Here is a 25,033-nt window from a genome sequence, read left to right on the forward strand (position 1 = left end):
CCTGTCTGGGTTCCATGTTTGCATGAAACTGAAATACTGCTGGATTCCCCCGACCTACATTCACTTGCAAATATTTCTCTTTGGGAACCTGTGGGGCTTCTCAAATGTTTCAAAGCAAGAGCATGAACATCTTCTGGGTTAGGACGGAGGCCTGGGTTTGAAGACAAAGCCTGGATCAGGGAAAGGAGTCAGTAGGCCCTGATGCCAAATTCATCTTTTGTTTTCCAAGATACCAGTGGTGTTCTCCAAGCTGGACACATGTTAGAATTACTTAGAACATTTAAAAAAAATCTATCCATGCCTGGGCTCCATCCCCAGAGATTCTGATTTAATCAGTCCCTGGGGAAGGCTTGGGCATTGGTCTGTCTAGATCTTCATTTCTAACAAGTGCCCGAGGAGATATGAATTTTTTTTTTTTTTTTTTTGCTGAGGAAGACTGGCTCTGAGCTAACATCTATTGCCAATCCTCCTCCTTTTTTTTCCCCAAAGCTCCAGTAGACAGTTGTATGTCATAGTTGCACATCCTTCTAGTTGCTGAATGTGGGACATGGCCTCAGCATGGCCGGAGAAGCGGTGCATCAGTGCGCGCCCGGGATCCAAACCCGGGCCGCCAGCAGCGGAGCGCGCACACTTAACCGCTAAGCCACGGGGCCGGCCCATGGATTAAATTTAATAATGCTTTACATGGCACTCACGTGCCAGGCAATGTTCTAAGTGCTTTATAGAACATCGACTCTTCTAATCCTCACAACACCCCCATGAGACAGGCAGGCACCATGATCATCATCTCCATTGTACAGATGAGGAGACTGAGGCACAGAGACGTTTCCAAACTTGCCCAAAGTCACACAGCTAGCCAGTGGCAGAGGCAGAATTCAAACCTGCCTGGCTCCAGAGTCAGTGCTCTTAACCATATACCAATAGTTCTCCAGTTTTGGTCCTGGACCAGCAGCGTCTGCAAGGAGCTCTTCAGAAATCCAAAATCTCAGGCCACACCCCGGACCTACTGAAGTAGAAACTCTGGGATGCTACCTTGCAATTGGTGTTTCATGCACTCTCTGGGTGATTCTGACGTGTGCTAAAGTTTGAGAACCACTGTACCCCCCGCCTCTTGGATGCACACAGGTATACAGACAGAAATCAGAACTGCCGCCGTTCTGCTCAGCCTCTCGCCTCGTGGATGGCAGTCGAGCACAGTGCCGTCTTCAGTGGAGGGGGAGCTACCTCTGACAGTGACAGAGAACTCGAAACAGCTGATGCATGGACTATTCTCCCACCAGAGAACATAACCAGAACATGGTCTACAGCAACGTGGTGCCTTCTCCAATTAGGGCATGAATTCTTCCAGGATGACACTGCAGTGCTCGCCACCCGGAGCAAAGCCACAGGAGACTCAGCTCCCTTACTGAGCCATACCAAAACCCCACTGTAATTTTTTCCTCCTTCTCCACTAACAAGATTATGAAGAAGACTAGAGTCTCCATAAAGCTCAAGATCAAACCAAAACACAGTGATCTCTTTCCCAAGTCTCTATTAACAGAAAAGCACAGAAATCCCTCTAAAATTCCTGAATGTGCAAGAAATTGGTCTCTCTTCCTTTAGGAAGGGAGGAGGGTGGGTGGGTGGGGTGGGGATGGGTGAAAAGGATGTTCTTGAGTGGGTGAAACCCTCCACAGCCAGGCACTGATCTTCCTGTAGTGATTTACAGCGTTCCTCTAAAAATATCTATGAGATCACAGAACATTAAGTGCATGACACCAAACATTTGTAACTAATCCATGAAAATAAAGTAAGGGCGTCATGTTGCATGGGGAACACAGTGGAATTTGTCTTGTGTTATCGTTCTAAAATAAGACGGCCTCAATTTGGTTGAAACATATCGTCACACATTGTCTTCCAGAGGAGAGCTGTTTGAGAAATTCTGATTGCAATTAGAAGTGCTGAATAGGGAGTACTTTGCCTTTCCTTTGATGATGCTGAAAGCTATAAGCAATCTTGATATTAAAATCTTTGGAAATTGATGAGTACCCGAGGCATCATTACAATACTTTCTTCCCCAATCCAAGTAATTAAAATTTATTATGTGAACACGTGTTAATATTTTATCAACTACTGTTTTTAATTAACTAAACGTCTGAGGCCTCCAGAGGTAGGAATGATATTGTTTCATTTTAAGTGACGCCCCCCCCCCGCCCCCAACACCCCACCCTACCCTCTAACTCCCAGCCAGACTTATTTTTGCATCTGGATGGAAAGCTCCATCACCAACATACCACAGTACTGAATTCCGGAACCTGCCACAGCAGCCAGTCTTCGTTAAGGGTGTACAGGGCTTTGCAAGTGATTACATCTACGGGACCCTTGTTTATTTTCTGGTTCAAAGTCGTCACCAGCAAATAGAACGGCTCTCCAACAGTCTCCTTGAAAAAGACACAAAAGTGACAGTTAGTTTTCTGCAGAATCCACTGTACTTTCCACAGAACTAAAGTTTCAGTTTATGGCAGTACAAGAGGAGACAGGAGGCAGTGTTTTCTAACAATCAATATGAAACTCCCAAGAAAATACATATTGCTCCACTTAAGATTGGGAGCAAAACTCAGGCAACTGCCTCAGCTCCCCAACACACACGCATGTTCACACACACACCCCCCCTCACGGCACTGAGAGTCGACAGCCACGTGACATACAGTAGCTGGTCATTCTTTTATGTTCAAGCTTCTATATGGTAGACTCATGCTCCTCAATTGGCTAATGCCTAAGAACAGTTAGTAGGCAAGGTTAACAGAGGTTTAACCTTTGTTTACCTTGCTATTTAATTGCCCTTTTTTTTTTAAGCAAACTGAAAATAAATGGCACAACGATGAGCCTTGGTAAACTGAATAAATGTAAGAACGTTTTACACATTTGCCAAGGTGGATGTGTTTTGGTGTTAACAGCGTTTCACGAAGGAAGTGGCCTTCAGTGACACAATTTGCAGTCTTCTCTCCTGCCTGTGTGCTGGCCCGTCCCGGGGCCTCCCCAGACACAGGCTGCACAGCCTGGGCACCTTTACTGGTGCGGGGGCCACAAATGCTTCACCTCCTTTCTCTGGACCACAGCCAATTCCATCGCTCTAAGGCTTTTCCCCAACATTCCACCCATCTCGATGGCTTCTTTCTCCAAACTTCTGCCACGTGCACTTTTTCCTGGACCAGGAGCTGCCACCCCTGCTGTTACTGAAATGCCTCAAATTTGTAGCCACCATGCACTTGAATAGACTCTGAGCAGCCCGAGTGGGAGGCTTGTGTTTCTGCTTCTGCTGCAGCCTCCAAGGCACGCAGCCCTGGGTCGACTACAGTGAATTTGCTAAGTAATAAACCTTTTATGATCAAGGGACGTTAAACTGCATATGTGGGGGAGGAAGAGCGGGGCCAGAACCAGGAAGTCAAACTGCCTTAGTGATGATGAAGAGCCAACCATGTGACTAGGGCTTGAAGCATCAGTTTACAAAAGTCAGGCTTTACAGCCAATGCATCTGGCTTTGAAAGGAGGATTCCACTGGATCCCTCACCTGCTTTCCTTGCACAGGTAAACTGAGACTGCTTTTAGGTCTCTTGAAATCCCACCCCACCCCTGCCCCATCCTTTATACTTAACGCAAGAACATGTGCTCTCCCCAATCCCGGGGCTTCCTCCTGCCCCCTCTGGCCCCCTACACTCCACTGGGCGCCCTTTATCACTTCTCTCTCCCCCGCTGACGGATCCTGGAGTCTCTTCCTTAGTGTAAGACAGAAGTGGAATGTTCAAAAATTTCCCAGGTGGGGAGAGCACCGGGACTAGCACATGCTATTTAAATTCTTATGAGAAACTTCCTTTATTTAGTGCTTCACAACCACACTGCTCTCTTCTCTTCCCCCCCACCCCTTTGGGTAATGTCCTGACCGCAAACCTAGAACTTCTACTTCTCTCTTTTCGTCCAGCACACATCAGAGCCGGGGGCGACTGCCCTTGTGAGGGGCTGGATGTGCCCACAGAGGTTGGAGTCGGGGGCCAGACAGGCTCTCCTGGGCTGCGTGGAGGGGTAGCTATGGCCCTGTAGTCATGAATTCTCCAGAGTGCAGCTAGACTGAGATAAGTAACATCTTGTCTTACACGGTTACCCACACCCATGGTTCTAACCCTGGATAATCATCACCAGAATCCCTTGAGGCTTTTGTCAAAAATTCAGGTGCCTGGGCCCCACGTTAGACCTACAGATCCAGATTCTCTGGAGATGAGGCCTGGGCATCTGTAGTGTCAACACCTTCCCAAGGGACTCTGATGTGTGGCTGGCTTAGGACACCATGCAGCCATGAGGTTTCCTTGTCACTACTGCACACAAGTTCTAAGTTAGTCATACCTGCTGGGGCCTTGGGCATTTTATGGGACCAGGGCACACACAGCTCCCCCGGGAGCCAGCCTGTGGCAGAGCCCATCCTACCCAACCGCCCTTCCCCTCTCATGATGGCAACTAAGTTTGGCCCCTTCACCGTCCTTTCCTTCCTGAGACCAGACCCTGGAGCTGGCCTTTTGAGCCTGTGATCTCATTCCATCCCTAAATCCTCCCTTAGGTCTGTGAGAAGGTATCTGCCTCACTGGGGAAGCAGTAAGGAGGGTGGTTACGAGCCTTCAAACCCTGGCACTGCCACGTGCTAGCTGTGGGATCTGGGGAAAGTCACATCTAGTCGGTGTGCCCCAATTCGCCCACATGCAAAATAGTCATAAAGGTACTTACCTCATGGGATTAAATGAGAAAAGGTAAGTAAAGCTCTTAGCATGATGTCTGGCACATTCAATAAATGGCAGTTGTTGTTGTTGTTGTTATTATTATTACGACTTTACCCACAGAGCCTTGGAGGCTCAGAGGGGAAGTTACCTGGAGGTCACAGAGCAGAGTCAAATGTTCGTGGGGTAAGGCAGAAAGACTAGGGCAGTCAGCATCCACATCCCCTTGGGTACCTGGTGAGGGAAGTCGGGCCCTCCGCACCAGAGGGAATTATTCCACTGAAAATGAAAGTACCACCGACTGGCTCAATGCCACTTCCTCTTGGTGAGCATGCCGCCCCCTCACCAGCCCAAGATACTCTTGAATCAGCACTGCAAAATCTTGACCCAGAATCCTTTCTGTTCTAGGGGGCCATTTAGGCTTGGAGACCAGATTTTCTCAACGTCTCACCCCTTTAATGCCCAAGAGCAGCGAGAGCAAGGCGCCGACCAGCCCTTGAGGGCTCAGAGTTAAGAATCACAAGATTCCAGTAGAGGGAGCTGGAAAGGAATTTAAAACCAATGACCACGCCCCTCATTTGGTGAGTAGACAATGGATGCCCAGATGGAGAGTCCCATGCCCAGAGACAGCTAGCTGGGGCTGAGAGGAATTCAGAGCCTGAACTTGCTGCTTCTGAACAAGACTCCTAGTCCAGTGCTCTTCTCCTACCCCGGGGTCCTCAAATGTAGGGCGCATGGAATCACCTGGAGGAGCCTGGAAAACATGGATTATCAGGCTCCACCCCTGGAGCTTCTGGGAGCTTCTGATTCAGTGGCACTGCGGGGGGACAGGAGTCTGCCCTTTAAGACCAAGACCCGGGAACTGGTGAAGGTCCTGCTGCCTCTGTTTAGAAGCAGCTGTGGCTGAAGCCAGAATGCTGGGAGGCAAAAAATATTCGCCCCAGAAATAACCATTCAACACCTCTCCAAAGCGTATAATGATTTATACCAAGTAAACAGAAAAGAAAGCAGATTTCATTAATCTTAATAAATGGGTATTGCCTTGGGAGAGGAAGGGGCTGGTAAAAAAAAAAAAATGTTGTGCATCTACTTGTAAGATTGCATTAAACATTAAACTAAGCACAGTCTATTTAAAGTGCTACTTTTGGATCTAAACTTAAGTAGCACTGTTAAAACCTCTGGCATAGCAGTGTATCTTATTCAAAGTTTAATTAGATTTCGGAACTAGCTACAAATACACAATTATGCAGTTTTGCTAGAATCTGGACGGCTGGTGAAATTAAAGAAGAATAAGAACCTTCTGTGCCAGGAGCCTTAGAGGGCCGAACGAAGACTGGGTTCAACAGAACACTCTTCTTTTCCCGTTCATCTTTTAGAATAATAATGGCCAATATTTATGGAGTGCTTACCCAGTGCTAAGCAATTACATACATTTTCTCATCTGTGCTTCCAAACAGCCCTAAAATATTCTGCCAATTGTACAGGTTATAAAACCAAGGCTCAGACAGTCAAGAAACCTGCTCAGGGCCTCTAGTAAATAGTGAAGTCTAGATTTGGACCAAGCAGCAGGCTCCAGGGCCCACTCTCTTAACGACTGGAATCTGTGCAAAGTTTACATTTGAAAAGATTTTAAGATTCAGTTATATTACAAGCACATTCATGCAGTAACTCCAGCAAAGTGAACTCAAGGGGCGGGCCGCTCTTTGGGGACTTGCTTTAACGTGGAGTGACTGGTTAGAATTGAGCGTCATTAGCTTACAGCGCACTGGTAGGTAAATGGGTATTTCGAAGATGCTTCAGAGGCCCTGAAAACAGTGTGTTCTCTTCAGTATTAAAATATTTTCTCCCCTCAGTACATTTTCTTAAATGGCTGACTGGGCTCTGGTTGTTACTTAATGATGTAAAGGTGGGCCACAAGTCAATGGGTATTAAATTTCAGTTATGCAAGATAAATAAGTTCTAGAAATCTATTGTACGGCATTGTGCCTATAGATAACAACACTGTTTTGAATACTTAAAAATTTGTTAAGAGGGTAGGTCTCATGTTAATTGTTCTTACCACAATAAAGTTTTAAAAAAGAGAAAAGAAAAGTCTTACCTGAGGAAATTCTAAATGAATTACATTTGCATAGGCCAGTTACAGCAAAAACAAGTTTTATTTTCCTCTCTCTCTGCTCCTGGTAAGGACCAAGACTAAAAGCGGGTGAATGCTGACACTGTGGTGTGCTAGGGACTCACCCTGGCAAAGACATCAGCATCTGCTAAAAATAACCACCGATTGTCTTACCTCTGACACTGCTGAGGGCTGTGACACTTACCCGCAGAAAACCAGAGAGGCAGACAGACATCCAGTTTGTAAGGAGTTTTTCAACCACAGACTCAGTGCGCCTCAGCATGAGTTTGGGCTGCATGTTACTGGACTGTTCCATCAGGTCTCTGGTCAGCACCTCCAGGATGCTGGTCAGGTAGACTAGCTTGGTTTGCAGTGCGATGGTTAAGAAGGAGGCAAACAGACACCTGTGTAAAAAGAGAGCCTCGGTTACAACAGCCAAGACACAGAAACACCTAAGTTTTCATCAACAGAGGAATGGATAAAGAAGTTGTGGTGTGTGTATATATATAAACACACACAACGGAATACTATTTGGCCATAAAAAGGAAGGAAATCTTGCGATTTGTGACCACATGGATGGACCTTGAGGGCATTATGCTAAGTGAAATAAGTCAGACAGAGAAAGACGAATACTGTATGGTCTCACTTAAATGTGGAATCTAAAAAAAAAAAAAAAAAGAACCAAACTCATAGAAGAGATCAGACTTGTGGTTACCAGAGACAGGGCTCAGGGGGAGGGGAAATTGGAGGAAGGTGATCAAAAGGTACAAAATTCCAGTTATAAGACAAATAAGTCCTGAGGATGTAATGTACAATATGACCATCATAGTTAACACTGCCTGTACGGTATTTTGAAAGTCGCTAAGAGAATAGATTCTAAAAGTTTTCATCACACAAAAAAATTTCTTTTTTCTTTTTTCCGTTTCTGTATCTATATGAGATGATGGATGTTAACCAAACTTATTGCAGTAATCAATTTGCAATATATGTAAGACAAGTCATCATGCTGTACACCTTAAACTTACACAGTGCTGTATGTCAAATATATCTCTATAAAACTGAAAGAAAAAAAAGAAGATACACCTAACAAAGAAGCACAGAAAAAAAGAGCTTGGTTAACGAGGTTAACCCTCAGCCGTGGCTTGGCTTGATGCTGATGGTAGTTTCCGTGGAAGCTCAAGTGGCAGTGGGGTGCTGCCCTGTGGGTGCTTTTGTTTTTAATGTCTAGCTTTCAACCACCTTTGTCCTCAATCCATAAAAACCACACACCAATGTTAACTTGAGGACATTTGATGTGTTTTCAGCACTTAAACTTCAAACTAGAGTGGTAACAAGAAGAAATGTCTGTCCCAAATTTTCAGGGTGTTTTCAAAAATAAAAAATAGCACTTCCGCTTTTTTGATTCAGGACTCATGTTTTTTCTTGGTGTTGGGGTTTTTCAGGGTTTTTTGAGGGGGGAGGTTGTGTATGTGTGTGTGTGTGTCTTCAAAACAGAATTTGCGTTGGGGTGGTGTGATGTGAAACGGAGGTATCATGGCTGCATGACCACCCAGTCAAATAGCCTCTGGATAAACGCACGTTCTCAAGACACTAAGTTCAGGCTGTGGTTTGGAAATAAAATGAGGGGCTCAGCTTTACTCTACTTAACGCCTTTCAAAATATAAACAAATTGACTAATACCTGTCCTTCACCGAAAAGTTCTTCTGCTTTTCAAGGGTGTGGATGACAGTCACAAGGAAACTCTTATTACAAATTAGGGCACCCAAAGCGGTGAGACTTTCATTCTTGTCGTTGGCATCTCTGTTCTGAAAGCAAATGTAATGTAACATAATATAATGTAATATAATATACTATAGAAACTCAAAGTTAGAAAGCAGATCCACAATGGGTTTTTCCAAGACAATGAATTATTTAATATTGAATTCACGATCCCAAAAAACCCACAATAAAAATTCAAGGTAATAATGGAGATGACGATGATGATGATGATGATGATGATGATAACACTATGACAGTCAGGCACTCATGGCTAAAAATGAAAACTTATAGACTTACATGCATATCTTCAGTGAAGATGTGTGTGAAGCCACCTGACTGAGAGGAAGGAGACACTTTTATTATTCATAACATCCAAAGGAAATGAATAGTGTATTTTTGTTATAATACCCAAGTCCGTTTTAATAAAGTAGAGACACTATTTGCTAATCTGAAGAGCCCCTGGGCTTATGCTCACTGCGTATCATCTAATACATAATAAATAATTATTCAGCTCTCAAGAAACACCAGTGAATTCTGAAAGCCTCTAAAAAGAATAATTATCACTGCATCAGTCCCATTTTTGGTAGATGAAGGCATCTCGCACTTTAAAAGAAGTGACTCAAAAGTTATAAAGAAGTGGTGGTTAAAGAATTATGCAAATATGCAGACCACTTCTCATGCAATTTACCTTCTAAGGATAAACACAGAGTTATGTTGGTAAGTTTTTACGAGTCTTAGCTTAGTAGTATCTACTGTCTCAGTACACGTTATTCACGACGGGGTGGAGTGGGGTGCTTGAAAGCTTGAATCTGAAGCCAAACTACTTGGGTTCCATCCTTATTTTATCACATACAGGTCACATGACTTTGGACAAGTTATTTAACCTCTATGCCTGACTTTCCTCATCTGCAAAATGGGGAAAACAATGACTTCCACCTCATAGGCTTGGTTGAAAATAAAAAGAATGAGTGCATCATAAGTTCTCTAGGTCAGCTATTATTATTGTTTTTATCACTAATTTATGGTAAACTAGACCACAATGCTGTTGTCATGCTGGTTTCTAAAAATATTTATATATGCTATGCTATGTAGCTCTTGAATATAAACTTCTAAGTTTGAGCTTTCTTTTTGAATGTTTCATAAATCTTATTGGAATTAAATGATTAAATTTTAAAAGCATGCTGAGGAACACTTTAAATGAGTCAATAGAATGAAGACATAAACTCAGACATCCAGGTTTCTCTTTTTTTTTGTAATTGAAACTTTAGGCTATTTTATATCTTATTAAAGTAAATTTCTTCTGCAGAGAATTTTTGCTTTATAGTTTCCAATTTGTTAGCCCAAGCAGAAGACTTCAAACTATTTTGGTCATACTCTCCCCTAGTAATAAGTAGAAAAATCAGACCCTGGGTTTGCATTTTCTAGTTCCTAATATCTGCTGAATCAACTTGATGTAGATATGCAGCTTAAACAGTATGATTCTTGACCTTAAACAGGGAAATGCTACCTGACTGCCTGTGTTCTAAGGCTCCTTCCTCCTTTCATTTAAATTTCCCTCTTCTAGAAGGTTGGATGCTCTGCTTTCCCTTATTTCTTCTCCTCTTTTCAGCAAAACAAAGCAGTCAATATAATGAAAACCAAGGCTTTAAAAGCCAAAACCAACCTGCAGGGCAAAGAACCAGGAACTGGTAATACTTTGGTCTCTGCAAACCTACAATTTCCTCTGGGTTTTGCCTATTGGTAGGTGTCGACCACCTAGTTCTCCCTCCACCACCCAACCTCCAGGCCTAGAGGATATGGCTCCTGATCATCAGCAAAGGGCCTAATTACAGGAGGACTTTTTTGCAGCCTAGAATGCATTTCCACTGGCATTGTTCTAATAGAATATGTTCCCTTGTTCTATCTTTTCTTAATTATTATAAATTCAATTTTAACTTAGGTCTTCTTGATAGGGTTCTAATAAATTTATGCGTGTTTTTCCTGGGTCTTCTCCTTTAACAACTCCTTCTGGCTTCTGTTATTATGGCTTTCCCACTTGCCTTTCAGGAGCATATATAACCCTGAGTTAAGTCACTTTGGCTTCTTGCAACTCCTGGCATTTTTTTCTTTTGAAACACTCAACTTGCAACGGTGTTCCTTTGCATTCACCACTCTGCCTTGCTCCTGGCTACCGAATTTAGAAGATGGGAGAATTTCTTTTTCAGGCCACAGAATACTCTCTTCAGCACTCAAGGGCAATCATTAACTGTAAAAGCCCACACAGTACTCATGTTGATGATAGAAATCTCTGTTATTTTATTGCTATTAAATTCTTAATGGGGATCTCAGATAGCTGGGAAATAGGACTCACGATGCAACCTTGCTAAGGCCCTGCACAGTCATCCTGATTCAGGGAATTAACTCCCCTCCCCAGGCGGTGTCCTGGCGTAGCAATGGATGAGGTGGCAAATGGCAAGTCTTGGTGCCTGGTACTCTTGGAGGATAAGTTACAAAAAAAATACTTTACAAGTACAAAAAGCTGAAGTCTTATTCATAGCCTTCTTGATTTACAACACTGAGGCTTGGACAAAAAAATGTGGTAGGTGTTTTATGGACGTATCCCAACCTCCAGACACAGCATCACATATCATGATGTCCACTTCTAGAATTATAGAGAAACTGGAAATTGCTTACTGCATGTGTCTGAACTTCTGGCCAAATGTAGCTTAGAAGCTTCTGGTAAGGTGATACAAGCTATCTTTTGACCTGGAGACATTTCTGGCTTTGCTTAGAAGTCTAGGTGTAAATATGATAATTGGTGTTGATGTGTTCTAGAGGTTGGCCCTCTCTGTGGTTACCAGCTCTGGATAAAAAAGGGCAATATGGCGGAGCTGGGGTATTGGGATGTGGAGGTGATGATACAAGGATGACTGTATCTCACCAAAGACTTGGGAGGGTAAATGAAGAAGGCTGAGTGAGTGGGTGAGAAAATGGAGGTGTTAGAACAGAAGTGAGACCGAAAACCCAAAGGGTTAAGTAGACTACTCCTCAATGTCCCAGAAGAAATTAATTAATCATTTCGTGCAGCTATTTCTACTAAAAGAGGATGACACGAATGGATCAGCTAAAGAATAACTGCTGAAGAGAAACATAAAAGCTCTACAATCACTAAAAATGGCTGTTATCAACTCAAATTCTATACATGTCTACTCTCCTCCCTCTCGGCCAACAGTTCTTTTCATTTCCAATTGAGAAGTAATAGTGAATAATCTAGTAGCTGCAATGTAAGTCATGCAGATAAACACAACAAATTGGCCAGCCCACAATTTATTGATTTTTAAATAAACTAGCTCGCTTCCCAGCTACAAATTCAGTTCTAAACTGGTAGTAAAATAAAGCAAAAATCATCACTCTGAATTTCTGTCCCTCCTAGGTTTTTGTTACTGGACAAAGAGTAATTGCCGGTGACCCATCACTTCTTTACACCCTAATCAATCCAATTAATGATTATCCTCCTCCCCGCTCTGCTCACACTCAAGCCATTATTTTGTACCAAGCCCATTATCCACAGCTGCCTTGGAAGCAAACACCCATGTTGACAACAGCAACAAGCACCTTCATTATTATTCAAGACTCAACCTTAGGAATATGATCAATGCTCTTTTACCTCAGGGAAGAAAGTTCTCAGAGCAAAATGTTTGTAGTCAAGGAAGGGAACAGTTCCAAAACTATCAACCACATCCAATTTATCCATCTGCAGCTCAGCAAAGCCTGCAAAACAGAATCCCAAGAGCAATATTTTAACCCACCAAACAATGGATAAGATCTTCTGCTGTTTTGTCTAACACGGAGTATGACCTTCGTTTTCATTAAAGAAGAAACAATAGATAATTACTTGGTTGGCTGCAGAGAAGAGCTGAAATAAAACACAAAGCCGGCCCCAGACCCTGCTGTTCAGTTGTCTTCTATTATACAACAGCTCTCATTACCGTGGCCGGCTCCGTTTAAGGGTGTAAAAAAAAATGACAATAAAAAAGGCTTGTTTTTCTACAAATAAAATTGTGGAGCCTACCGTCACGTATCTCCTTCCGGAGTTCGCTCTCCAGGAGTTCCAGCTGTTGGCTCTGTTTGCGACTCAGCTCCTTCGACTTGTGCCTGGTCACCCCCACGGCTGCTGAGGAGACAGAGATGCAGCATCAGATGGACGTGTTTAACTCACAAACCAAAAAGGAAAACTGAAAACCAACCTTCACAGTTCTTTTACAGAGAGAGAGAGACAGAGACAGAGACAGAGGCAGATAGAAAAAGAATAGCATGTAAGAGTTGAAACTGATAAAAAGAAAAATTCCCAGTGAGGAGTCACTCTGAAGAGGAGGATGCTATAGCAACAGGAAAACAAGAAACTACTCATCTTAAGAGTAAAAACTAAATCAAATAACCTTCACTTGTAACCAGAGATCCCAGTTGGCTGGAAAATAATGAAACAAGCCAAGTTTCCCTACAGCCACAGGTCACTTATATTGTTCCATTCTTTTTTTTTAATGTTTCTAAACATCCCTGGAGAAATAAAGTTGAGCCGCAAATGCAGAAAGAAACCCCAGATCCACAGTTAGCTACATAAGGCAAACTTGCATAGATCAAATGGGGTGACATGATGAGTAGTCCACAATGAACCCCTGCATCTGGATGTTGCTTTTTTCTCCATTTCCTCTTGCTTCTAACTGTGCTGTAGAGGCAGTAAACTGAACAGGTTCAGTGCTCGGGTCCATGTCCCTGCTCTGCAGTTTACTAGCTGTGTGTGCTTGGGTAAGTTCCTTAGCATCTCTGTGCCTGGCTGCTTTATCTTTCAAAGCACCTACCTCATTGTGATGTTGAGAGGATTACAAGAAGTAACTCACAAAAAGCATTTAGCACTTATTTTTTAAAAAGAATACTCAACGATTGTCAACTATCATTATTGACATGGTTCCTCAGGCTGCACTTTGGGCAACGCTGGCTCAGTGCATGCAAAGGGAGCCAGTGGGCCACATCCACAAAGCAGTTTTTCACGACTGAAATCTCCAGGGGAAGCCACAGTGGGGATGTTTTGTAGGTGGCAGGCCTAGGCCAGGTGTGTTTATTGTTTTCACTAATGATGTGATTGATGGACTAAAGAGTACACTTACTCAAGCTGCTGTTGACACGTGCCTCCCTGGAATCATAGTAAGAAGGGGATAAGACTTTTAAAGGGCTTTGCAGATGCCAATGAAGCCAAAAGCAATGTGTCAAATTGAGCCCACTTTATGCTTAAGGAGCATAAACAAACTCTACAAACAAAGTGAAAGGAGAGGAATGAGAGTCACACAGCCCAGGAAGAGATCAGAGGTCTCTAGGAAGTCACAAAGTGGACGTGACCCTACCGTGAGACTGTTCTATCTATGGCTGTGTAATAGCAGTGGATTCTCAAAATTGAGCCCAGCATTTAGAATTTACAAGTAATCGTCTTACTTGAAGTCAGCACCAGCCAAGACTTTATTAAAATATCAAGCCCAATTCTGGATTCCAGATCCATAATAGGGTGGACATCTTGGGGAGTGCATAAAAAATACCTGAAATGATCATCAACAGCGCAAAACAGGGTGTCTGCAAAATGAATTCCTTCCATCAGGCCAGTTAATCATACATGTAAGTCTTTCCCTCACTGGATTGGGAACCACCCAAGAGAAAGGCCGAGGCCTTAGCTCATCTTCTGTAGTTCTAGAGACTTTCATAGTTATTAGCCACATAACAGGTGCTCAATAAACACAAGGTAAACGGATGCAGGGATGGATGAATGAATGCAGGAAGAAGTGAGTATACCGAAGAAGACATTAGCAACTATAAACAGAAAACATTAGAAAGGCATTGCCTGTGTGAAATCAAGGAATATCAAGTGCCACATTAATTGTGGAGGAGAGTTCTTTTTTCTAAGAAGACAATAGGAAACAGACTTAAAATGAAAAGCAGCTCAGAACTAGAGGTCACAAACCAAATGGCTACAGGACCAGTGGCCTGGGTGGAGACAATAGGGAGTGGTGGAGACTGTGGCAAAAACCCAGTGAACACATCTCAAGGGATAGCTGCTACTCAGTTCTCACAAACTGATACTATGGAAAATCTGAGATGTAATAATCCAGATTTTTCCAATTTTCAAGAGATTTTTCAAAAATATGAAGTGCCTAATTTTAAAATGTTGTTTTAAAAAGTGCCATGTGGGCCAAACAAAACACATCAGTGGGCCAGATTCAGCCAGTGAGCAACCAGCACAGGATCGCTGTGCTTGGATGAGCCCTGGCATATTTTAATAGTTGGTACAGATCACACTTCTAAAATATAGTTCTACCAGGAAAAGCAGGGCTGGGGTGGGGTGGTGGTGGTGTTTGGTGGGGGTGAGAAGGCAGGAGGAGATGACCAAGTCCTAGGAGTCCAAAATCCCAGGGGAGTTCTGGGGGAATAATGTAAATGGAATATCTGATATCATAAGTCAAAGGCTCGAGGAAGCAAAGTGGATCATATTTCTCAAACACCAAGATACCATCTTTGTAACCCAGCCTTTTATTGATGAAGCATACTAAAAAATGTTGAGAAAGCCCTCAATGCATACCTATCATTCCTTTCCCAAAGTTTTGATGTGGGTTTTCACCCATTAATACTTAATTGAAGCAAACAGCCCCTGAAAGCTGCAAGTCTGCCTGCCTGAAGAGAGGCCCCAGGGAATAATTTCTCTGACAAAATTAAACAGGGCACTTACCAAAAATGACAATCACTAGCAAGACGGGAAGCACAATCAGAAAATACCAAGGGGAAGGAACTGATTCCCGTTCCACATAGAGCTCCAAGTTTCCCAGCTTGACCTGATGGGACAAAGAGTGTCATTAGACCCAACCGAGCTGGGTACCATATTTACGGGCACAGTTTTTTCCCCCAAATGGTTTTCTCCAAGATACAAAAAGAGGTGACAAGCTAGGTAGGATATCTGAGTTCAAGTCCCATCTCTGGAGCAGATTAGCTACATGACCTTGAGCAAATCAAGAACACTCCCTGTGCCTCGGTTCCCAGATGTCAGTCGAGGTCTGCTGGACTAAACCTAGAAATTTTAAACTTTGGTCCTCTTTACCCTGGAGGTTTAAAGAGGTGGTAACCTGTGGATGAGAAGCCTCTTTACCCTTCGCCTAAGGAAGTAACTCGACTTTTCTCTCTTCTACATCTCATATTTCCTTGGCAGACCTATTTTGAACGAAACATTCTGTGGTGAAAACCAGTTTGGCAACACTGGCAACACTGATCCCTGAGGGTCTTTCCAGTTTTGGCATCTTTTGGTTATAAAAATTTTGTAAAACTTGTAAAGGGAAAAACTCTATATCAAGCCTTATTTTTGCACTGATGTACACACAAGTATTAAGGAACACTTCCATCCCGGGAGCCACGGCTGCCCCACGGAGGCACTGGAGCAAGGCAGCCAGAGCACAGGTTCTAGACCCGGAGAGCCCAAGTCCTAAACCCCAGCTTTGCCACCTGCTCTCCTGACCAGCTATAGGAGCTTAAGTTGCCAGGCCTCACTTTCCTCGTCTATAAAATGGGATGTTGATAGTGCCTCTTTGTAGGGTTGTCTGAAGACTAAACACATTATGTCATTTAAGTAAGTTTGCTTACTTAAGCAAAACTGCTCAAAACTCTCCAGTGGCTTCCCAGAGCTCGAAGCCAAGCCCTCGCAATGGCCCACAAGGTCGCAATGATCTGCTACCTGTCCCTGCTCCCTCCAAGGACTCTTAACCTCCTCAGAACTCTCCTCCTTGCTCCCTCCACTCCAGTCACACCGGACTTCTTGTTGCTCCTCAAAGGCACCAGACAGGCTCCTGACCCAGGACCTTGGCACCCTGCGGTTCCCTCTGCCTAGAACCCTCTACCCCAGATAGACCCCAGCTCATTCCCTCTTCTCCTTGAGGGCCTCACTCAAACGTCATCTGTACAGGGAGACCGTTCTGCCCTCCCATCGTAAACTCTGCAGCACTGTCCCCCACGCTCCTAGTCTCCTTTCTGCTTCATTTTTCTCCATAACAATCGCCACCATCTCACACACGTTTTATTTTATTTACTTTTTTACTACCTGTCTCTTTAGGTCATCTCCATAAAGGCAGATGTTTTTGGTCTGTTTCTTCTTTGCCATGTCCCCATCACAGCGTAGGCACTAAGGAACTATTCTGTGAATGATGAAGAATGCTAGCATTTACTCTTCTCAACTAACCTGACATGTGGGAGCACTTGTGAGTTTAGTTGTTATTGATTTTAGAATTATTATTGCCCTCTTTACTACACAACAGGTTGACAAAGAGAGGCTCAGCAAAGCCAAGTGACTTATCTGAGGCCACACAGCTAGCCCTAACTGGTGCAGTTGGAACACGAACACATTTTTGCTTTGCCTTCCAGTCTGACGTTCTGTTTTCTTGTCCTTTATCCAATTATTTATGACTCTAGATCATAAAGCATTCTTCTTCAGTTCAGACTGTGCAGAGCCTCCTATGGCATGAACACTATGTCTCCCACATGAACAAGGGAGACTTCTAAAATGTTTCCCTTCCCAATGGTCTCACATCTTTATTGTGGAACATAAATAGACCAGTGAGGGGAACCTCAAACAAGTCTGGGAAAAGATTAATCGTAGCCAAGTATGACTTCATGGTGGAGGAAGCAGCCCATGACCCATAGATTATCTGGTCTCCATAGATTATCTAGACTCAAATGCTACCCTGAGTGTGCTGAAGAGGCCTCCATTTGGGGTTTCTACTAAGACATGTCACCTCTGCATTTGGGAAAAGAATGACAGCTCATTCATCAATGGGTCTAGAGATGCTGCTCGCAGATGCTACAGTCTAAATGTATGACTAGAACAAAAGCTATCGAGACTCACTAGTATTATAGACAATGGTGTGTTCAACGCTTTGACATTCGAATAGGAACATGGATGGATTCTGCCAGCTATTTTGGAGGAATCAGGCTTCGGCTTGCAATACCAGCTTTGTTTATCTTCTGTTTAACATGAAGATCTAAAGATCCATGAGAGATTACGTTCTGGTTTCTGGTTTGGCCAAGGAATTACTAAAATAAGGTAAAAATAACAGGTGGATCTGTCAGGCGACTTACACGAACTTTCTTGGAAGAGCTGGCAACGGTGCTTGCACCCTGGATGCCTTTAATTTTGCAGAGGATGGTGGTAAGATTCTGATTTCTAGTAATGTTTTCAAAATTGCAATTTAATGGCCCCTTTTCTGGATGGAAGAAAGTAATTTCAATGTCTTTCTTGGAAATGTTGAAGTTATCATTTTCTTTCTGTGAAGAACAAAGAGAAGACGAAGAAATCAGGGTGCACTCGGAAACTCACAAACATGAGCACACCTTTCCAGCTGGGGCAGGGGCACAGCTCACGTGAAGAGAGAGAGACGTACTTGAATTCTTACTTCCAATTCTGTGTCCCCCTCGGGTTCAACCCGATACCCTGAAAATCTGGGGTCCTCAAGATACTGCAAGCTTCCACAATCCAGATAGGTCTCCTGGACCCTCAGCTTCACAGTGACATTCGTACGCACTTTTGAATTCTTTAATTGAGGGGCTAAAAACCTGCAGTAAGTCGCCATACAATATTCAGTGACCTGTGGAGAAGAAAAGAGCATTGTAACAGCTTCATTAATGAATCCCAGCTCTCAGATTTAAGAACTAAGTGACCCAGACAACTGAACTTCTCTGTGCTTCTGTGTTTTCTCATCTGTAAAATGGGGCCAGAGATACTACCTGCCCTCACAGGGTTGAATTAACCCTAAAACAAATTAAATGAAATGAGGGCTCATTAAACTAAATAAGGGCCACGTTAAATGGGATTACACATGCAAAAATGCTTAGAATAGTGCCTGGCACACAGTAAGCTAAGCAATCAATGAATGCTAACTAATATTATTAGCAATAACGAACGCAGCCAGAAGGTTATGCAATGGGAAAAATGGGTATGCAGAAAGAAGTAGGCTGGAGAAAGGGGAAGACTTTGCACCAACGGGCCTGTGTGTCCTTCAAGCCCTGAAGGCTGAGTCCTGGGGAGCTACAGGAAGGGAGGCGAGCATTCCTCAGCGAGGCCCGTGTGCCGCTGGCTGATTCACTCTCTGCTGGGGAAACTCCTGCAGTGCTCTGGCAGGAATCACTAACCACAAAGAGGAAAGGCTTTGCGGGCCTAACAGAAAATAGGAGAAAACAAAAGTAAAAGGCACAATGCGTCCCCCACGAGGTGAAGAGCACGAAGACCTGAAACAAGGCAGAAAGTGGGGCCTGCTTTACAGGTTTATTAAAAACCAGCACACACACACATTGTCATTTTCAGGTATGCAGAGAGACAGGCAGAGAGAGCTGGTGGGAAAGGGGAGGCTGACAAACGTTTTTATTTTCTATTTTATTTTTATTTATTTTATTTATTTATTTTGTGTGAGGAGGACCAGCCCTGAGCTAACATCCGATGCCAATCCTCCTCTTTTTTTTTGCTGAGGAAGACTGGCCTTGGGCTAACATCTGTGCCCATCTTCCTCTACTTTATATGGGACGCCACCACAGCATGGCCTGACAAGCGGCGCGTTGTTGTGCGCCTGGGATCCGAACCGGCGAACCCCGGGCCGCCGCAGCGGAGCACGCGCCACCGGGCCAGCCCCAAACAAACGTTTTTAAAGAAGAGCAACTAAAATGTGAAAAGAAGTCTGTCAGGTGAGATGTTTTCCTTTTTATTTTGCTCTCTAATACTGGATATTAGGGTAGAAAGAGGCAGTAGGCGAGAGATCTGATGCGAAGTGCTGAGATCTGGACATTAAAACCTTCTTTCCCCCTTCACTCCTTTCCAAACTACAGCCTCGAGTCTCTCGTTCACACTTCGAGTGATAAGATGAACACCATGAAACCCACCGCCTCTATCTTCTCAGCAGCTGTAAGCCAGCAGGCTGGCTTTTTACTGAAGATGACTTCTAGAAAGACTACCAGCGACGGGGTCACCCTAACCTCGTTATCCTTAACTCTCTAAATTTCCATACTAGTGACCAGCTCCCACCATCTGAAACGGTCTTTTTCTCTAGTTTCCGAGCAACTTCTCGGCCACTGGCCGTCACTGGCCATATTATTTTCTTTCACTCCTTGAAATGAAGCTCCTCTGCACGATTCCACATCTCTAGCTCCACCCTCTCCCCAGCACTCTAGACCTGCCCTACTGACAACAGCCCAACGGACCGCTCAGCCCGGAGGACCGGCTGACATCTCAAACATATCTGAACACTTGCATTAGCATCCTCATTGGTCTCCTGGTTTTGTCTCAGTTACTGCCTCTCCAAACGATCCTATTCACCACTGCCAAAATAGTCATCAAAAAAGGTGCCCATGCTCACGTCACTCCCTGCTCCAAGACCTTCCATTGCTCCCTGCTGCCTACAGAATCAAGGGCAAAGTTTTTGATCTGACACTCTCTTATGGCCCAATGTAGTTTCCAGCCATCCCTCTCACTCATTCTTGACCTGTCCTCATCCTCTGCATCTGAAATTGCCTCCCTGCTTCCACCTGTCCGAGTCCTACCCATCCTGCTCCACTCTGCAGACCTTCTTCATTCCATCCACATTTAATTTCTCTTTCATGTGGAATCACAGTGCCTTTTTGGACTTAGGTTTCTGAGCTGGCAGGGAATCAAAGGACCTAGAACTTGATGACATCCTGTGCTCTCAACTTTCAATCCCAGTGTAAATTTGCAATCTGTCTCCATGAAGCCAGTATGACTATCTTATTTATCCTTTGTCCTTGCACCCAGCAAAATGATTTGCCCACAGTAGGTGCTCAATAAATTCTACTTGATTTAGGAACAGCTTTGGGAATGGAGAACGAGTCCACTCACAAATCCAGGCAATGCCTCTGGTCAGAGGGTCTATCTACACAAACTATTCAATGGGAAGCGTTCACATCATGGAGATGTGGCCTGGAGCCAGATACAATGAGAGGCTTAGAACTGGCTTTGAAGTGTGTCTGTAGGTGGCCGTGTGTACAACAGGCTGAAAAGATGACTTAAGAAGGCCTCCTGTATGTAGGCCTGAACCCACACTAGTCCCAAGCAGAGGCCAGGTCTGTGGCCTCTCGCAGATGCATCAACTTTGGCAGGAAGTGGTCAGACTGAGCCCCAGAGAGGCTGCTACCCTCACATCTCTCATCAAAGAAAGGGAGACAGAGGAAGAGAAAATGGGAAAAGTTTAGAAGTGTACTCAGAGGCCCTAACCTGTATCTGAAATCATTTCCCCTCTTGCTCCTGGTGTCAGAAGCTTCAATCTAGAGGCTCCCGAAAAAGTGACAAGGCCCGTGGGTGACTCCTGTTGGTGTAAGAACTGGGTGAGTGGTGGGGACCAGACCCCTGAGTGAGGAGATGAAAGGCAAGAGAAGGCGAAGTCAGAAGGAAGGGACCAAATTGGGTTAAAGAGACATGGCAAGAGAAGGAGAAGCATATGACAAGATTTCTGGGACTTTACCAGGTTACTTAACCTCTGAACCGCAGCTCTCTCTGTATAATGGGAACACCACCACCTACTCTTCACAGAAATGCTCTTCTTTACATCACACCTTAGCCACTCACAAGGCATGTTCACACATATTCATAAACATTGTCTCATTAAAGTGACTTGCCACAAATCACACATGGAGGAAACGTCAGGTCTTGTCATACCAAGCTCATTCCTCTTTCCTCTTTGTCACAACCTGAAACGCTCAACTACAAGTATAAGGTCTCATCATTTCCACACTAGCACAGATGGTATATATCATGCAACAGGTAAAAGTTTATAATATCAAAGGCCTAGAAATAAAACATATCCCCCAACATATTTTAGTGTGACGAGAAGAAAATCATCCTTGAAAATATTATTACAAAGCAGCCGAAGACTTACGTTTTCTTTTAACTCAGGTGAAATGATTAAGCTGTCAATTACATCAAAATTTCTGCCCATGATGGTTATACTTTGACCACCACTGAAAGGAAAAAGGTAACAATCAGAGTTTCATAGTCAACACACAGGCATTTTGCATTTATGAACAAAGCTACCAATTTATTCACATTTAGTATTAAACTCAGTTATGTTTGAGAGCAGATTAGTGAATTTTAATTTCAAATGCTGGACAATTTTAGAAGTCTTTTAACGATACTGGCCACAAATTCATAGTTTTTAAGATACATAAATATAAAAATTCAAGTCAGATCCCGTTTTAATTCTAGGAAAATGCCCAAATTCTTTTATGGAATTTTGAGTTTTGTTGTATCATGTCGCCACATATAATCAGATCATCAGCTGTACCTTAAAAGGTTTCACTAAACAGAATTTTGTTTGATTGCTGTTTAATCTATATGAAGATTCTTCAATCTAACAATTTGCAAAATCGAAGTCTCAACCTACCAATTATATTTTATTTAGAGAGACAGGGAACACTTTGGACAAGGTAAAATTATAAGTGTCATTAAAAGTATTAATTCTTATTTTCTAAATCATATAAATAGCAGCTACATTCTCTCTCTCCAACACCAAGCCAAACGATTTCACATATTCTCGGTGCATAATGGCATATAAGCAAAGCAGTCATTAGATGTGAAATAAACAGCTGTCCACAGGTCTGGCTGCCCTAGCATCTCCATTCACACAAGTTGCTAGACACTCATTCCCGGGGACAGGAGCCTGGGTATGTCAGCTGCGTAGGCTGGCCGAGCCCCTGATGACAAGACCAGAAGGTGGGCATGAGCAGGTCAGTTTGTGTAGGGCAGAGGGAAAACATTAAGCCTTGAACCTTCCAGTCATGACGGCAAAGGGCTGAGTTGGCCTCATGCCAGCCTATCGCCATTACTAGAAAACCAAGCCAAGCGTGCTCTGCTGCTAGCCAGACTGCAGAGCTATGTTCTTGCTTAAAGTGCAGCCACCCCAGAGCAACTGAGAGACAAAAGCTCAGAATGTCACATTAAGAAGCCTCTTATTTTACGGTAAAGCAGAACTCTGTGGCGGTCAGAGCACAGCACCCTGGGCCAGATGGCCTGGGAGCCTGGGCAAGTGGTTTGAAGGCTCCACGCCTCAGCGTCCTCATCTGGAAAAGGGGCTACCCATAGTAGACCTCTTAGACTCGTGAGGATTAACCAAGTCAATAGATGTAACACACTAGGCACATGAGGAGTGTCGCAACAATGTTTGCTTTCATTTACAGGAAGGATTTAGACCCAGAGTGGAGGTGTGCCATGCCAGAGCCTTGGTTTTAACATTTCAGTTTTCCTCATGCAACTGTTATGGGCTGAATTGTGCCCCCTTCTCAAATTCATATGTTGAAGTCCTAACCCCCAGTCCCTCAGAATGTGACTGCATTTGGAGACAGGGTCTTTAAAGAGGTGATTAAGGTCAAATGAGATCATATGGATGGGCCCTAATCCAATATGACTGGTGTCCTTATAAGAAGAAGAGATTAGGACACAGACATGCACAGAGGGAAGACCATGTGAGGACACAGGGAGGAGAAGATGGCCATCCACAAGCCAAGGAGAGAGGCCTCAGAAGAAACCAGCCCTGCTGACACCTCGATCTTGGACTTCTAGCTTTCAGAACTGTGATGAAATAAATTTCTGTTATTTAAGCCACCCAGTGTGTGGTACTTTGTTATGGCAGCCCTAGCAGCCTAATACATCCACCTCTCACTTAATCTTAAATAAGAATATTAGAAGTGATTTTTCCTCTTTTTTTTTTTTTTTTTTTTTACAAAGCTTCATCTGTAGTTTCACCTAAATAGTATTTTGAAAATTAGCTTCATGCTGTGTTAGGTGAAGAAAATATCTTTCAGCTATATTCTAAAATCTGAATGTGAATTTAAATTCAACTAGGAAAGAACTTTTTTTCTTAATATACTGGATTTATCTAGAAGAATTTATTTTGGAATATCCATCTCTCACTTAGGGAGCATCTTTGAAATTTAGGTAGCTCCTAATATTTCCCCCAAAGAATTCAAAACAGCTTACTCTAAGGGTTATAAAATGAAAAATGTAAGAAAGAAGACTTGCGTCATGGGCAGGAGTGAGACGTAGTAAAGAGGGTTATCTGTCTGTATCAGAAATCTAGGCTAAGAATATATTGTTACTGCAATTGAACAAACATTTTAGCTGTGAGTTTCCGGGCAGCCACAGCTAAGAGTAAAACAGGATATGCTCATAGCGTTCACTGTGACAACGGGAAGCAACCTGCTTGTCAGGTTTGAATTTGTTTTCTAGGAATAAATCCTAAGAGGAATTCTGTGAGAAGAATTTAGATCTCACTACTATTTCTATATTTATTTGAGTGAAATCTATGATCTTTATGTACGTGACCCTTTTAACCACAACGAGAGAAAAATATGAATCTAGAAAGTACCTGATCCAGGTTGTAGCAGGAAATATGAGGGAACACTGGGGCAGAGCAATATAAGACAAGGGTCCTAAAGAAGAACAGTTCCCGCCATCGAACTGGATACACACATCCTTCATTTCTTTTCTGCTTGATGGAAGAGAGAATATCATGTGGGTGTCATTTGGCACATGGCTGACCTGTATCCTAGAAAGGGGTAGAAAAAGAACTCTTAAATGACACAGACACTTAGTACAACTGATTATGCAAGGCGACAGCATATGAATTTCACTTTGAGCTACAACAGTTCAGGAACTATCAGGAGAACAGCTGCAGGCAACTGCTGATTAATCAGGGGCCACTTACCCAGTCTGGGTATTATCTGGGGCTGGGTTCCTCTTTCTTCTGTGCATTTTTATCTTTTTATTTGCATTTCCCTTAGAAGTGGGGAAAAAAGAGGATGTAACCATTGCCCTTAAGAAGCCCTAATACAAAGCGGAACATGGACTGGGTATTGAAGTATATTAAGGAATTACTGTCAATTTTGTTGAATATGATAAGGGCACTATCCTTATCTGTTAGAGATAGAAACTGAAGTATTTAAGAATGAAAGGTTATGGTGTCTGGGATATGCTTTAAAAAAAACGCCAGCCGTCACCCTTCCCTCCCCTCCAAAAAGGAGGAAGAGATAGATGAAACAAGACAACATGACGAAACAAGGCAAATGTTGCTAAGTTTTGAAGCTGGAGGATGGGTGCAGAAGTTCATTACACACTTTTCTCTTGTGTATGTTTGGAAATTTCCATCATGAAAAGCTTAAAAAAAGAAGTCCCAGACAAAGCTCTGGGAGGGTAGAACCCAACCCCAGGCAGATATGGGAATTCTGCCGTCCAAAGAGCAGAGGGCCCGTGACAGAAGTCCATGCCAAGAGCAGGGGGGTCTCTGAATCAACCAGCATCAGAGTCAAGTTGCCTCCCAAAGGGCCTCCAGACTGAAAATGAGCTGAGACTGTCCTGGGTGCTCCTGAC

The 25,033-nt window shown here is 43.5% G+C and overlaps 1 protein-coding gene across 3 annotated transcripts in view; it reads right to left on the reverse strand.

Annotated features, from left to right (window-relative positions):
* The window catches only part of PLXNC1 (plexin C1), a 147,237-nt gene that overhangs the window by 37,099 nt on the left and 85,105 nt on the right, over positions 1-25,033 (reverse strand). Inside the window, exons 11-21 of one of the 3 annotated variants that reach the window (XM_058568651.1) lie at positions 24,033-24,212; positions 21,549-21,630; positions 18,066-18,257; positions 17,752-17,937; positions 15,362-15,464; positions 12,665-12,766; positions 12,260-12,363; positions 8,911-8,949; positions 8,536-8,660; positions 7,061-7,259; positions 2,274-2,420 (exon numbers count right to left, since the gene is read on the reverse strand). In XM_058568651.1, the coding sequence (XP_058424634.1) occupies positions 2,274-2,420; positions 7,061-7,259; positions 8,536-8,660; positions 8,911-8,949; positions 12,260-12,363; positions 12,665-12,766; positions 15,362-15,464; positions 17,752-17,937; positions 18,066-18,257; positions 21,549-21,630; positions 24,033-24,212 (1,459 nt within the window). Of the gene's footprint in view, positions 1-2,273; positions 2,421-7,060; positions 7,260-8,535; positions 8,661-8,910; positions 8,950-12,259; positions 12,364-12,664; positions 12,767-15,361; positions 15,465-17,751; positions 17,938-18,053; positions 18,258-21,548; positions 21,631-24,032; positions 24,213-25,033 lie in introns of all 3 variants that reach the window. The other 2 variants (XM_058568650.1, XM_058568649.1) reach the window with 2 other exon arrangements.

This window comes from Diceros bicornis, chromosome 25 (assembly GCF_020826845.1).
Source record: "Diceros bicornis minor isolate mBicDic1 chromosome 25, mDicBic1.mat.cur, whole genome shotgun sequence".
Classification (NCBI taxonomy): domain Eukaryota; kingdom Metazoa; phylum Chordata; class Mammalia; order Perissodactyla; family Rhinocerotidae; genus Diceros; species Diceros bicornis.